This window comes from Plecotus auritus, assembly GCF_963455305.1.
Source record: "Plecotus auritus genome assembly, chromosome: 5".
NCBI lineage: Eukaryota > Metazoa > Chordata > Mammalia > Chiroptera > Vespertilionidae > Plecotus > Plecotus auritus.
In genome coordinates, this window is record NC_137776.1 from 155195767 (window position 1) to 155212407 (window position 16641).

The following is a 16641-nucleotide window of genomic DNA, read 5'->3' on the forward strand; positions in this document are numbered from 1 at the left end:
GAATGAGCCATGGGGAAAGAAGAGGAATTTGAGAGGTAGAGAAAAAGGTATTCTAAGTAAGCACTGTGGGAACATGAGCAGAGTCAAAGCAGGAAAGCACAAGGAATGTTTAGGGAACAGGGAGAATTCAATGTGGTTGAAATATAGGAACTTGGTAGGTAGAAAAGTAAAGAAGACTAGAATAATGAGTTACGACTATGCTGTAGAGGTCTTATGACTAAGAGGGGGGGGTGAAATGTTCATATTTAATTCAGCAAACAAAAAAAGGACAATAAAAAACTTTACAAGGGAGAGGGATCATGATCTGAGCCATTTTATTGGAAAATTAATCTGGCTTCACACTGTGAATGGATTGGGGAACAGGAACATTAGGTAATTTAGGGTGAGGTAAAAAGGATCTAAATTAGATGATAATAATGGAAATAAAGGAGATGAATGCATGAAAAATTTGGCAACTGACTGTACGTGGGAAGTTGGAGAAAGGAATCTAAGATGACTCCCAAATTTCAAGTCTGAATGGACAGCATCATAATGGCTGTCCATTCATAATGAATGAGATATGAGGTCCTACTGTCTGCTACTTTTTGGACCTACTATAATATCTGGTTAAGGAAAAATTGTATGGGCAAGTCCAGAAAAGTGAACTTGGGTCAATTTACTGTGGGTGACTCTACCTCAGGTTCAATACTGTTTCATGTACCATTACATGACATTACATTACATTACAATGGAAATTTGTTAGGTCATCTAAGAAGAAACTGGGGCCACAAAGCCGAATTTATCAGGAAAAAAATCTCCAAAAGTTGGGAGGTGAGAAAATAATCAATCTGTGCAGCATGATAAAGAGATCTGTAAATAAAAATTTTAAAAAGTAAATAAATAAACAAATAATGAAGTATTTAAGAGGCAATAAAAAAAGAGAGATCTGTGAACTTTAAGTACTTTGAAAATATGATATGATTTCAAGAGCAGTAAAATGTTCATAATTGTTGAATCTGGGTGATAGGGTATATGTGGGTTCATTATACTTTTGATTAAGCTTGAAAATGGCAATAATAAAGAACAAAATATATACCTAAAATCTGGTTTTAGTGAACATGATTTATATCTAACTCATAACTGGTCTTTAAGCAAGGAGTCAAATCCATTCATTGCTCAAATATCAACAATGATCTTTATAGTTAAGTATGAGATAAAAAACAAAATACATTTTATATATTTGACACTTCTCAAGAAAATAAGAAACAAATGAACAGAAGTAAATGTGGGAATACATTTTTTTGGCTTTTATTTAATGGCTGATCTTCCTTTTCTTCTCTAAGTATTAGTAAATAACTTTAGATCTTGAGTAAAACACCTCAGAAAAGCATTTATTGATGAAAAGGATTAGTATCTTACCTTTCAATAGAATTTAGGTATCAAGTTTTCCAGTACTTTTATAGGTATTTTTCATGAAGGATATATGAACATGCAAGATTATTATAATTCATAAAGTCCTTTGCATCACATATACTTTCATTTGATCATACTTTATCAATGAGAGTGGATTTACACTCACTTTGCCCTTGATATGATCAGAGCTCCATAGTTTGTTTTAAGTAAGTTTTTTTTCAGATTATAAAAGTAATGTATATTTATAAAATATCTCTGGGAAGATACAGGTAATCTTGTATCTTATAACAGGTAATATTGGTTGCCTTCAAAGAGGAAATGGGATTAGAGAGACACTCTCACTGCATACATTTTTGTGCCTTTTAATTTTGAAATAGGTGAATCTATCATATTCTAAAATTTTTCTTTGTCCACATAAAATTAATAACACAGCCAACTCTAGATTCAAAAAACATGGGAAACAATAGAGAAGAAATTAAAATTATTTGTAAATCTTACTACTCAGAGATAGCCACTGCTGACTTAAAAAAATTTTTTTTATAAAAGTTTATTTCAGCCAAACTGATGACATTGCTAGGAAGCAAGATCTTAAATGCTCTCACCACTGTTGACTTTTGATATGTTTCAGTACCATCTTTTTTTCCTCTAATTTTTTTTCTTTATTCAAGAAATTGGAGCCCTGGTTGGGTAGTTCAGATGGTTGAAGTGTTGTCCCAATACACCAAGGTTGCGGGTTCGATCCCGGTCAAGGCACATACATAAATCAACCAATGAATGTATAAATAAGTGGAACAACAAATTGATGTTTCCCTCTCTCTCACTAAAAAAATTAATCAATAAACAAAAATAAATTAGATTGAAACATACAGCTTTGTTTCCTTGTTTTTTCACTTACTATATTGAAATAAAATTTAATGGTAAGCAGTATAGCACACTACATGTATATGATCATATAGACTAAGTCACAAAAGATGTGAAAGGATAGAATATTTAATGAACACAAACATATTGCTTTAATTCCCAAATTAAGTTTAAAAATAAAACACTAAGAATCTTAGATCAATATTTATTTGCTATAAACCTCCCCCCCCTTTTTTTTTCTCTACTGAAGAAAGGAAAAAGGTGAGGGAGCCCTCCCAACACTTTTATATTATAGCATTGATAGGTAAGGACTTTGACCTATGAGAGCAAAGGTCCAAAGTTCAAACAGCAGAGAAAGTGCTATGGAAACTATAGGTATTCAATAAATATTGATCAATGGTAATAACAAAGAAGTAAGGTTATTGTGTTTTGGGATAATGGAAAAATACAAAAGATAAGCTGATGCCTCCCAGAGGGAATTATTGTGACAGAAGCATCATTAAGGCAGTCTTGGGTAGATAGTGATTGGATAGGGCTATTACTAAGGCTGAAAGTAGCTATGGAACTAGATATCATTATAACTAATTGATCATTTGGACCATCTTCAAAATAAATATCTCCCACCTAAACCTAATAGACTGTGCATTGATCAGCAATCGATAAAGCTATTAAAGTGACTGGGTTAGTTATATAGTGGCCTAGTAATTTAGTGCCCATAGAAAGAGTCAGTGGATTATTTTGAATGTTACTTTTAAACCCAATTTTGGTAACCAAAGAAAAAGAAGAAGAATGCAAATGTAAAAGGGGGGAAAGCGGTAACAATTAGACTTCAATGTTAAAGGGTTTGTTCCAGTAGAGTAAGATTTCAGTTGCTTAAGGTGAACTGCCAGCTCACCAGATTACTTACCACTTTTTTTCTTTCTGCCAATCACTGGGTTTTGAGGCAAGAGAGTGAGTGTGAGAGCAAAGAGAAGAATAGAATGAATATAATATGAATGTCATAGGGAGGCAGATTCAGAGTAAGAGAAAGTCTTAATCCCCATTTAGATGATTCACAATTGCTTCACAATTTTAGGAGTACCTAAGTTACAATATCTTCATCTATGGGGTTTGCTGCTTCCCTATGAGACTGAAGAGTTATCAGTTTAGAACTTATTTCAATACCAAATCCTTTCTCCTTGGACTCTTCATGATCATTCTGGCAAGGACTGAACATTTTTTGTGTGTCTGAGAAACTAGTGTTTTATTTAAACCCTTATATGTTACATTCGAAATTATATCCCTGGATTATGTTCACCCACTATCCAGTACAAAGAGGTCTGCTCAAAGAGCCCAATTTCCACCAAATTAAGTCTAAATTCAGAGACAGTTGGGAATAAAAATAAGCAGTTGGCTTGCAATCTAGGGCTTTGTTGCTTGAAAATATATCCTCTATTATTAAACTCCAACCTCACACTCAACAGATTGAGTTCACATTGTGAGAGACAGGTGAGAATTGAGAATGTATGACCACCTCATAATAACTTTGGGGTATATGCTCAGTGACTAGTCCTATCACCAATTCATTATTTAAATTCTTTTTATCCCTTAATTCCCCCTCTTTTGCTGAATATGTACAGTGGAACCTTGTTTCTCGAATGTCTCCCATCTCAAACAATTCGCTTCTCAATCTGACAACCTTTTCATGCTTAAGCCTATATGATAAGTCATGCATCTGTGAGGTGACAAAAAAAAAGGAGAGAATGTGGGAATATGAGTCAGTTTACCACCGCTAAAATATCAGTATTATTGTGAATATTTTTGTGGTTTTTTTGCTTTTGTTGCTGCTTATAATTTTTAAATTTTCATTTACATTTCATGTTTTTGTTATTGTGTTTATTTATAGATTAAACAGTACAATAGACATGTACTGTATATAAGAAAGGTGAGCCGAAACCGGTTTGGCTCAACGGATAGAGCATCGGCCTGCGGACTGAAGGGTCCCGGGTTCGATTCCGGTCAAGGGCATGTACCTTGGTTGCGGGCACATCCCCAGTGGGAGGTGGGCAGGAGGCAGCTGATCGATGTTTCTCTCTCATCGATGTTTCTGGCTCTCTGTCCCTCTCCCTTCCTCTCTGTAAAAAATCAATAAAATATATTAAAAAAAAAAAAAAAAAAAAAAGAAAGGTGAAAACAGGCCTGGCCGGTTTGGCTCAGTGGATAGAGCGCCGGCCTGCGCACTGAGGGGTCCCAAGTTCGATTCCGGTCAAGGGCATGTACCTTGGTTGCAGGCACATCCCCAGTAGGTGGTGTGCAGGAGGCAGCTGATCGATGTTTCTCTCTCATCGATGTTTCTAACTCTCTATCCCTTTTCCTTCCTCTCTGTAAAAAAATCAATAAAATATATTTAAAATAAAAAAAAGATTAAAAAAAAAAGGTGAAAACAGGGAACCATTTGGGGGTCTGGAACGGATTAATTCCATTTACATTATTTCTAATGGGAAAAAATGATTTGGTTTTCTAACAGCCTTCCGGAACGAATTAAGTTCAAGAAACAAGGTTCCATTGTATCATTAAATTTATATAAAGCATGTTAAGTGGATGTATAACACAACCCTACTGCACCAGAGTGGAGAAATTATGTTTTAGTATCCCCCACTGCATGATATTAAAAAAAAGTAAAGGTCCAGGGTATCAATGATTTAATGCACTGTCACATCAGGGATGAATGACAATACCCAAACCAGAAACCGGAATTTAGAATTTGTATGCTGCCACTCAAACAAAAAGCAAAAATTTGATGTACTTGATAATATTAGTTCCAAACACAAAAGTAAAGCATCATACCTGCAGAATATATTGTGTGAGGTCAACTGCTTCTTTCTTCTCATGAACAAGTAGAGTTTCTTTGTCTTCTACAGTAATAATATTAATTTCTCCACGACGTACCTCCCTTATGCCCAGAGGGCGTTTTCGAACACAAACTCTGATTTTCTCCATCTCAGTCCAAGGATTCTCTTTCTCTGAGGTGTTCTGTCTGATATAATATGTTCATAGTGGGCTTTAATTTTTAATAATAGGATAAAGCTACTTAAGATAGCAAAGTATATCGGTACATTTTGTTGTAAAACATAATATATATATGGTTGTATATTAAAGAACCAAAGAAAAAGAATGCAAGACTGAGAAAGTTCTTATTAGCTAAATCCTCCTGATTACTTCTCTCTATCCCTATTACACCCCACCCTTTGTTCTTACTGAAAAAACAACAAAACCCTAAAAGTATGCTTTAGCTCTAAAACATGTGTTTGGCTTCCAGATGTGGTCTTTCAAAAAGTTTCTAATGATGGATGATGGATGCTCTTTCTTTATGCCCTCAAAACACAGGCTATCAAAATCTCAAAATAGAATGCAGTATGTCCTTCCAAGGCCTTTATAAGATCTGAACGCTTATTTCCTTTCAATCCGATTATTCTTATCTACTGTTTTCTTGATCATCCAATATAATTTGTTTTTTTAATCTTACCTGAATTTACCTTGAATTAATTAGGTGGTATGTTTTTATGTACTTTTCCCTTTTCCTCCCAAATATATTCTGCCTGTGTGTTCTCATACTTTCTTTCTGCCCACCCTGACATGTATTTATTTTAAAATATATTTTTATTGATTTTAGAGAGGAAGAGGGAGAAAAGATAGAAACATCAATGATGAGAATCATTGATCAGCTGTCTCCTGCATGCCCCAACTGGGGATCCAGCCCACAACCTGGGCATGTGCCCTTGACCAGAATCAAACTTGGGACTCTCCAGTCCGCAGGCTGATGCTCTATCCACTGAGCCAAACCAGCTAGGGCAATATGTATTTATTTTAGAACATGATTCTACACTTCTTCTAGAATAATTTTATGACTGGTTCTGTCCACCACTAAATTCATTCTTCTATTCAGATGCATTTCTTCAGTGAACTCACCAATCTTTATTTATTTTTAAAATATATTTTATTTGAACTAATCAATCTTTATATCTAGAATATTTGAGGCAAATAGTCCTTTGGGTTAGGGATACAAAATTCATCAGGTTTACTTGCTGAGCCTAATGATGGTATATATGTATATATCTAAGAATTGACCACTTACCTATAAATTCCTCTTAAGCTAGGTAACAAGAAAATAGGATTCTTGAAAGTAGGAGTTTACAAGAAACAATGCCTTTGGAATATACTAAGAATGTCTTAGCAAGACAAATGATTCCCTTCTTTTGCACTTTAGAATTTGATTAATAACCCCTAAAAAGCCTTTTATAATATAGTAGAGGCCCGGTGCACAAATTCGTGTATGGGTGGGGTCCAGCCGGCCAGCCTGCTCCAAAGGGGGCTAATTGGGCCAAGCCAGTGGGGGGTAGGGGTCTCAGGAGGTTGGCCACCGGCCACACCCCTGATCGGGGCCTGATCAGGGGTGGGGCCAGCCGGGGTGAGGGGCCACAGGCAGTTGGCTGGCCGGCCCCACCCCCAATTGGGATTGGGGGGACCGATCAGGGGCGGGGCCAGCCAGGGGGAGGGGCAGTCCCCCGATTCCCCGTTGGCTGGCCACAGTGTGCATCATAGCGACCAGTCGTTCCAATCGTTCTGATCGCTTGGCTTTTATATATATAGATTTTAAATAAGATATTTCACTATATAATTGTTTCGTGTCAATTTCAATTTTATGAGCCCTCTAATTGGCTAGAAAATGATTTTTTGAAAGGATCTAAATTAGTAAAAAGTGGCAAATTTATAATATAATGTATAAAGAACTACTCAAGGCTTTTAAGACATATATTTTTTTTTTAACCACATACAGCACACTTTTAAAAACATATCATTTTGGGATAAAGTGTGACAAAATCTTGACAATCATTAAAAGTGGATGATGGCCACAAATCAATAAACGTGATACATCACATAAACAAATTGAGAGATAAAAATCAGTCATATCAACTGATGCAGAAAAAGCATTCGACAAAATCCAACACCCTTTCTTGATAAAAACTCTCAACAAGGTGGAAATAGAAGGATCATACCTCAACATAATAAAAGCTATATATGATAAACCCACAGCTAACATCATACTCAATGGGCAACAACTAAAACCATTTCCCCTAAGAACAGGAACAAGACAGGGATGCCCACTCTCACCACTCCTGTTTGACATAGTACTGGAAGTACTAGCCATTGCAATTAGACAAGAAGAAGAAATAAAAGGCATCCAAATTGGAAAAGAAGAAGTAAAGCTGTCCTTATTTGCAGATGACATGATATTGTACATAAAAAACCTGAAAGACTCCATCAAAAAACTAACAGACTTGCCGAAACTGGTTTGGCTCAGTGCATAGAGCGTTGGCCTGCGGACTGAAGGGTCCCGGGTTCGATTCCGGTCAAGGGCATGTACCTTGGTTGCGGGCACATCCCCACTGGGAGGTGTGCAGGAGGCAGCTGATCGATGTTTCTCTCTCATCGATGTTTCTAGCTCTCTATTCCTCTCCCTTCCTCTCTGTAAAAAAAAAAAAAAATCAATAAAATATATTTTTTAAAAAAAACCTAACAGACTTAATAAATGAATTTGGCAATGTAGCAGGATACAAAATTAATGCCAAGAAATCTATGGCATTTCTATACACCAACAGTGAACTTACAGAAAGAGAGACTAAAAAAGCAATCCCATTTACCATCGCACCAAAAAAATTAAGATACCTAGGAATAAACTTAACCAAGGAGGTAAAAGACCTATATGCGGAAAACTACAGGACACTGAAAAAAGAGATAGAGGAAGATGTAAACACATGGAAGAACATACCATGTTCATGGATTGGTAGAATTAACATCATTAAAATGTCCATACTACCCAAAGCAATCTATAGATTCAATGCACTCCCCATTAAAATACCAACGGCATATTTCACAGAACTAGAAAGAACTCTCCAAAAATTCATCTGGAATAAAAAAAAAGACCCCGAATAGCCACAGCAATCCTGAGAAAGAAGAATAAAGTAGGAGGGATCTCAATACCAGATTTCAAGCTGTATTACAAAGCCACTGTTCTCAAAACAGCCTGGTACTGGCACAAGAACAGACATATAGATCAATGGAATAGAATAGAGAATCCAGGTATCGACCCAAACCACTATGGGCAATTAATATTTGACAAAGGAGGTATGAACATACAATGGAGTCAAGACAGTCTCTTCAATAAATGGTGTTAGGAAAATTGGACAGATACATGCAAAAAAAATGCAACTAGATCACCAACTTACACCATACACAAAAATAAACTCAAAATGGATACAGGACTTAAACATAAGACGGGAAACCATAAAAATACTAGAGGAATCCACAGGCAGCAAAATCTCAGACATATGCCAAAAGAACTTCTTCACTGATACTGCCCCTAGGGCAATGGAAGCCAAAGATAAACTAAACAAACGGGACTACATCAAAATAAAATGCTTTTTCACAGCAAAAGAAACCATCAACAAAACAACAAGAAACCCCACTGTATGGGAGAACATATTTGCAAATGTTATCACTGATAAAGGTTTTATCTCCAACATCTATAGGCAGCTTATACAACTTAATAAAAGGAAGATAAATGATCCAATAAAAAAATGGGCAATGGACCTAAATAGAATCTTTTCGAAAGAAGACAGAAGGAAGGCCAAGAGACACATGAAAACATGCTCAAAGTCACTAATTATCCGAGAGATGCAAATCAAAACGACAATGCGATACCATCTCACACCTGTCAGAATGGCTATCGTCAACAAACCAACAAACGACAAGTGTTGGCGAGGATGCGGAGAAAAAGGTACCCTCGTGCACTGCTGATGGGATTGCAGACTTGTGCAGCCACTGTGGAGAACAGTATGGAGTTTCCTCAAAAAACTGAAAATGGAACTCCCATTTGACCCACTAATCCCACTCCTAGGAATATATCCTAAGAAACTAGAAATATCAATCAGAAAGGATATATGCACCCCTATGTTCATAGCAGCACAATTTACAATAGCTAAGATTTGGAAACAGCCTAGGTGCCCATCAGCAGATGACTGGATCAGAAAACTATGGTACATCTATACAATGGAATACTATGCTGCCATAAAAAAGAAGGCATTCTTACCATTTGTAGCAACCTGGATGGAATTGGAGAACATTATGCTAAGTGAAATAAGCCAGTCAATGAAAGAAAAATACCACATGATCTCACTCATTTGTGGATAATAAAAAACATTATAAACTGATGAACAAAAAGATAGATACAAAGGCAGTAAAGCATCAGACTGTCAAATTACAGCGGGAAGGTTAGGGAGGGGGGGAAATAAGAGATCAACTGAAGGGCTTATATGCATGCATATAATAATCAACGGATGCAAAACATTGGGGGGGTGATGGCATGTATGGGAGTGGGGTGGGGAGGGGCAATGGTAAGATATGTACACATATAATACCTTAATAAATAAAATTTAAAAAAAAAGTGGATGATGGGCATATGCTGGTTCATTATTCTATCCTCCCTTCTTTTGCATATGCTCCATTTTTTACAAGAAAAAGCAAAATTTTAATGCGTCTTTTTAAAAAAATGTTTTTATTGATTTTAGAGAGAGAGGAAGGGAGAGATAGACACATCTATTGGCTGCCTGTCTGCTTCCTGCATGCCCCCTACTAGGGGGTGAGCCTGCAACTCAGGCATGTGCCCTGACTGGGAATCAAATCTGCGAACTCTTGGTTCGTGGGTCGATGCTCAGCCATTCAGCCACACTGGCCAGGCTCACTGCATCATTTTAACAAGGGCTTTATGTCAAGTCTCTAGTTGTTGGTGAGTATTAATGCCCTACTTGTATAAAGCTAATTAAACAGGACAGAAAATGTCCTTTTCAAAATTGACCAGGGACTCTAGGATGGGTCATATAGACAAAAAGACTGTAGTTTTCAAGTTCAAGGGAGAAAAGGAATGAATATTCTTTTAAAAGGCTCTGATTTTAGCCTGACTGGTGTTGCTCAGTGGTTGAGCATCGACTATGCACCAAGAGGTCACTTGTTCGATTCCCAGTCAGGGCACATGCCTGGGTTGCAGGCTCGATTCCTGGCAGGGGGAGTGCAAGAGGCAGTTGGTCAATGTTTTTCTCTTCTCAATGTTTCTCTCTCTCCCTCTCCCTTCCTCTCTAAAAATCAATAAAAACATATATATTGGGAGAAACCAAGATGGCGGCATAGGTAAACACCTAAACTGCTGCCTCGCACAACAATTTCAAAACTACAACTAAAAGACAGAACGGACACCATCCAGAACCACAGGAAAGCAGGCTGAGTGAAAATTCTACAACTAGAAGGAAGGAGAAAAGCTCACAGAGAATTGGAGGTACGGCAAAGGGGCTTTGTGCGCGCAGAGAGGAAGGGCGGCTGAGAGCCTGGCTGACTTCCTCTGGCGGAAGGGGGAAGGAAGCCTCCGACGGCACTGAACCCCAGTTCTGACTGCACTGAACCCCAGTTCTGACTGCACTGAACCCCAGTTCCGGGCGAACCCCTGGGGACCCACGCTCTTGTGGGGGGAGTCTGGACTCTGGGGCGGAGACTCGGGAGCCGGGGAAGGCGGAGGACTGAAAGTACACACGCGCGCGCACGCCGGTGCGCACAAGGGCTGCGGAGGTTGCCGCGGGTTTTCCCTGGTGGAGGGGAGTCAGAGGCTCCTGACGGCACTGTGCCCCAGTTCTGACTACAGTGAACCCCGGTTCCAGGCGAGCCCCTGGGGACCCACGCTCTTGTGGGGGGAGTCTGGACTCTCAGGCGGAGACTGGAGCTGGGGAAGGCGGAGGACTGAAAGCGCACGTGCGCGCAGGGGCGGGGCTGACAGGAAGCCAAGACTGAGGCTCCACCCCATCCAAGCTGAGCACAGAGGCTATTGCAATTTAGCAAGTCTAATCCTATAGGGCTGTCTCCAGCACCGGGCTTCTCCCAGCATAGACACAGCTGATCCTTACAGCCAACTGACCCGGAGGTCAATTCTTCCCAGTGATACCAACAACAATAAAGACTTAATTACAACAAGGCTGTACACACAGTCCACAAAGGGGTGCACCAAGAGTGTCCACCTCAGGTTAACTGGGGAAGCAGACCCACTGGGCCATATTGGAAACCTAGCACAAATATCTACCTTACCAACTCAGGGAATCAGTGAAAATGCGGGGTCAAAGAATCAGATCACAAACGAAAGATATGGAGGAAAACAAACGACTGGATATAGAATTCAAAACCACGGTTATAAGATTTTTTAAGAATATCCTAGAAAAGGCCGATAAATATAACGAGACCCTCGAAGATATGAAAAAGGACCAACTAGAAATTAAACATACACTGACTGAAATAAAAAATATTATACAGAGACCCAGAAACAGAATAGAGGAACACAAGAATCAAGTCAAAGAATTGAAATACAAAGAAGCAAAAAACACTCAACCGAAAAAGCAAAAAGCAAAAAAAAAAATCCAAAAAGTTGAAGATAATGTAAGAAGACTCTGGGACAACTTCAAGCATACCAACATCAGAATTATGGGGGTGCCAGAAGAAGAGAGAGAGCAAGATACTGAAAACCTATTTGAAGAAATAATGACCGAAAACTTCCCCCACCTGGTGAAAGAAATAGACTTACAAGTCCAGGAAGCCCACAGAACCCCAAACAAAAGGAATCCAAAGAGGACCACACCAAGACACATCATAATTAAAATGCCAAGGGCAAAAGACAAAGAGAGAATATTAAAAGCAGCAAGAGAAAAACAGTTAATTACCTACAAGGGAACACCCATACGACTGTCAGCTGACTTCTCAACAGAAACTATGCAGGCCAGACGGGAGTGGCAAGAAATTTTCAATGTGATGAATAGCAAGAACCTACAACCAAGATTACTCTACCCAGCAAAGCTATCATTCAGAATTGAAGGGCAGATAAAGAGCTTCACAGATAAGAAAAAGCTAAAGGAGTTCATCACTACCAAACCAGTATTATATGAAATGCTGAAAGGTATTCTTAAAGAAGAGGAAGAAGAAAAAAGTAAAGAGAAAAATTATGAACAACAAATACATATCTATCAACAAGCGAACCTAAAAATCAAGTGAATTAAAAACCTGAGGAACAGAATAATCTGGTGAATATAATAGAATCAGGGGCATAGAAAGGGAGTGGACTGATAATTCTCATGGGGAAAGGGGTAAGGGGGGTTCATGAAGAGAATGGACAAAAATCATACACCTATGGATGAGGACAGTGGGGGGGAGGTAAGGGCAGAAGGTGGGGTGGGAAAGGGGTGGAGGGGAGCTATGGGGGGAAAAAGGAGAAATAATTGTAATAATCTGAATAAAGATTTATTTAAAAAAAAAAACAACATATATATTTTTAAAAGCTCTGGTTTTAATGCCCAGTCTTCCCTAGAAGAAATAAACTACATCTGCTTGACAGGCAAAGAGTTAAGACAGCTGGAGTTAGATCTATTCAAGTCTTAAGTCAAGGCAACCAGTTCTCTAAATACCTTAGACTTTTATTATAATTCTGAGGCCAGCAATTTATTTATTTTTAATATATTTTATTGATTTTTTACAGAGAAGAAGGGAGAGGAATAGTTAGAAACATCAATGAGAGAGAAACATCGATCAGCTGCCTCCTGCACACCTCCTACTGGGGATGTGCCCGCAACCAAGGTACATGCCCTTGACTGGAATCGAACCTGGGACCTTTCAGTCCACAGGCCGACGCTCTATCTGCTGAGCCAAACCGGTTAGGGCACAGCAATTTATTTTTAATATATCTGAGTTGAGGCACCCAAAAAGAATGCCTAACAACAAGCCTTAACCTGATGAGAGATTTTTCTCAGAGTTCTGAAACCCTGTCTCTTACTTGGGGTATGGGTGAGAAAGCAATATTGAGGATTTATTGGGGGAAATGTACTTTCTTATCTCTATTTCTCTAATACAGACAGTCCCCAACTTAAAAGGCTCAACTTATGATTTTATGACTTCATAATGGTGTGGAAGAGATACACATTCAGTAGAAACTGCACTTCAAATTTTGATCTTTTCCCAAGGTAGTGTTATGTGGTAAGATACTCCCTCATGATGCTGGACAATGGCATTGAACCGCAGCTCCCAGTCAGGCAATTGATTAGGAAGGTGAACAACTGATACCCTACATCAGCAATTTTCAACAGGTACCGCAAGAACTTTTAAAACATGTAATACCTGATTATTTAGTCAAGGGTACTGACCTCTCTTCCCTTAGATTTTCAAATTTAAAAATGACAACAGCCAACACAATAGCCGATGGATGTGAATGCCCTGTCTTGAACCATAAATATATAAGTCATATAACAAAATTACATCTTATTAGACACATCACATAATAAGGTTGTATCTAATTGGTTAATTCTTGGTACCAGAAATCCTTATGTACAAGTATAGGCACCTACTTTTTTTTTAAAGTCACTTTGGAGCAAACAGGGTAGGTAACTACTATAACTTTTTTTGTATGTAAATCAATTAAAATTATACCTATTTTTGGTCAGATCAGCAAAAAATAGATTTTTTTGGTGTGCTGCAGAATTTTAGTAATTAGTTTATGTGTGCCCTGATATGAAAAAGGTTGAAAATCACTGTTCTGCATTGCCAGTTGTTTTTTTGGATATTGTGTTGTGTGATATTTTTAACTTATAATGGGTAGGACATAATCCCACCCTTTATTATCCCATTCTGTATAATAAAGAATGGGAAGAGTGAGGTAATAATAATATAAAAGATGAGAAAGTTCAATTGAATAGCTTTTGCTCTGGGTTGGTCACATATCAACCTCTATAATAGCACTTATCTCACCATATGGTTGGTTGTCTGTCTTCCCACTTACCCTGCCCCTGAAGAGATTAAGAGTCTCCAGATATCCTAATCTTTATATCCAGAATCGAGCCTAGCAGAGGTGGTATTTAATATTTGCCAAATAAATTAAATTTTTAATTTAAGCATCCTTGGCATAAACAAAGATGCTTATGATGCATTTGTAGTAACAGATATAATTTGTTCATCTGCTTAATCTCCCAGATTATGAGGGATGTCCAACTGCCGGTTTAGACCCGATCCGACAGGGATCGGGCCTAAACCGGCAGTTGGACATCCCCCGAGGGGTCCCAGATTGGAGAAGGTGCAGGCCGGACTAAGGGACACTCCCCCCACCGCCGCACGAATTTTGTGCACCGGGCCACTAGTATTTAAACTAAAATATCCATTCTGTCCAAATTAATAATGCGAAGTGGTATCTTTAACCTATTTATAAATAACTCCAATTTAGATTTTTATGTGTTGCTCAACAAAAGACTATAATAGCCAAGAAAATAATTCTTTCACCAAGAACAAATATATATTTTTATTACTAATTTTTGTGTTTTTTTTTTAAGAACAAATATTTTTTATGGTAACAAGACTATCTAGTCCTATCACAATTGAAAGAAAACAGTACTTTATGTTCTATGCTCTGCTAAACCAACCCCTCCCAAAAGTTTTCAGAAACACTATGAAATTCACTTATGTATTTCAAATTATTAAAGGTACTTTTATCTTAAACATTGAGGCTTCTTTTTTTTTTTTAAATAAAAGAACTGGTTGATGAGATCCTCTGAAACCTTAGCCAATATACGACCAGTATCTTGTTTTAAGGCATGAATAGCTTTAAAAAGAGAGGAAATGTGGCTTAACAAAGTATTTTGTTTCTCCATAACTCACCATCTAAAGTTTTAAAGTAACAAAACAAGTAATACATGTTATTTAAAAAATTTTTTTTCTATTATGCCAATGTTATTAGTATTATCACTTCTTTAGGAACCTTATTGAAGCATTGGGTGAAAATAACTTATTGTCACCCTGGCTCTCAAACCTTAAACTCTAACCAAAGTGTCTTACTCTTTGCAATCACAAAATCATCTGTTTTTCCAGGCCTGGAGTTGTAGAAGGTACTCAAAATCAGGACCATATTTCAATATGTGCAGGTAAACTAACAGCTCCAAAGGCCTACTTAATTAAACTACACACTATTTTTTTTTTAAATAAGCTTTATGTCTCCTGGTTGGTTGAAGTGAATTTGATAGCCTTAAAAATATATATATCCTGTGAATTGTGTAATTTTCCCCCCACTGTATAAGGCTAGTTAACTATTTTACCTTAATGGATGCACTAGATGTATTTATCATGTTACACTATAATAAATTATAGAAATAGATCTGCAATAGGAATAATAGTGGATCCTGGCAAGTAACAGATGCTTGATGTACGTGAACAATATTATCTTTCTCCAATCTGGAAAGTCCCAAGTCCACATTAATTTTCCCCTATCAATGCAGACGCTGCTCACTATCATTTTCTGTAAATAAGGAGTCGGATGCACTCCTCTGGTCATGAAGAGGCCCTTGCCTGAGGCTCCCCACATTCAAAAACAAACAAACAAATAAATAAATAATTACCTGATAACAGAATGAGGGATTCCATAGTTATACCCTGAAACATGAGAGACTCTTTGAATAATGGGAATATCACAATCACCCAGTATTGGAGAAAAGTGATTTGATGACAAGAGTGAAGTGTTAGTTTCTGTTTGCCCATAGGAATCAGCAGCTGTGGCATTCAGAATTCTTGTTTTTGTTTGGTAATGGGAATCATCTGGTAGCATGTGCTCCAGCACTTTTAGGTAACGAGACTTCTGTTCATTTGCAGAAAAATCTGATAAATTGCACATTTCAAACCCACAGTTGCTGGTAGTTTTGTCTGTGTTGTCAGCAAGAGAATCAAAATGCAATTGTCTGCGAGGTCCAGATCTGGGTTCCCGAGGCTTGCTGTACAGACTGCTTGTCTGAAGAGGATGTTCTGGGCTACTGACTGCTTTATCTTCTTCTTGCATAATCTTAATGATTTTGATAAGTTGGAAAAGACGTTTTCGGTCATTCATGTCATGGACTCCCAATTTGGAGTAGTCCTTCATTGTAACCTTTGCTAATTCATCTATTTTCTGAAGGCCAAGGGCAGTAAAATGAGGATAATACTGTGCAAGTTCAGCTTCACAAAGACATTCATACAACCAGGATGTCATTTTTGTGAATAGGTTTCTATAAACTCTAAAGAAAAAAACACACAAGTCATTCATTTGAAATACAGTATATACTAGTATAATACAATTTATTCCTTTAAAAAAACGAAAACCACAAAACATGCAGAAAAATCCATTCTAGCATACCAAGTTTTCAATAAATATATTTTTCTTCTGAACTGATTAAACAGCATAGTACATAACAGGGTTAGGGAATATCCGGTCCTTGGGCCCAGGAAATAATTTGGTCTGGCCCTGCCAAGGTATTAGGG

General features: G+C 37.7%; 1 protein-coding gene across 1 annotated transcript in view; it reads right to left on the minus strand.

The window, feature by feature from the left end:
* KIF24 (kinesin family member 24) overlaps positions 1-16387 on the minus strand; it is a 63359-nt gene extending 46972 nt beyond the window's left edge. The window contains exons 1-2 of the mRNA XM_080668224.1: positions 15750-16387; positions 5080-5269 (exon numbers count right to left, since the gene is read on the minus strand). Of these exons, the coding sequence (XP_080524350.1) occupies positions 5080-5269; positions 15750-16372 (813 nt within the window). The 5' untranslated portion in view covers positions 16373-16387. The remainder of the gene's footprint in view (positions 1-5079; positions 5270-15749) is intronic.
* Between the last annotated feature and the right edge of the window lie 254 nt (positions 16388-16641).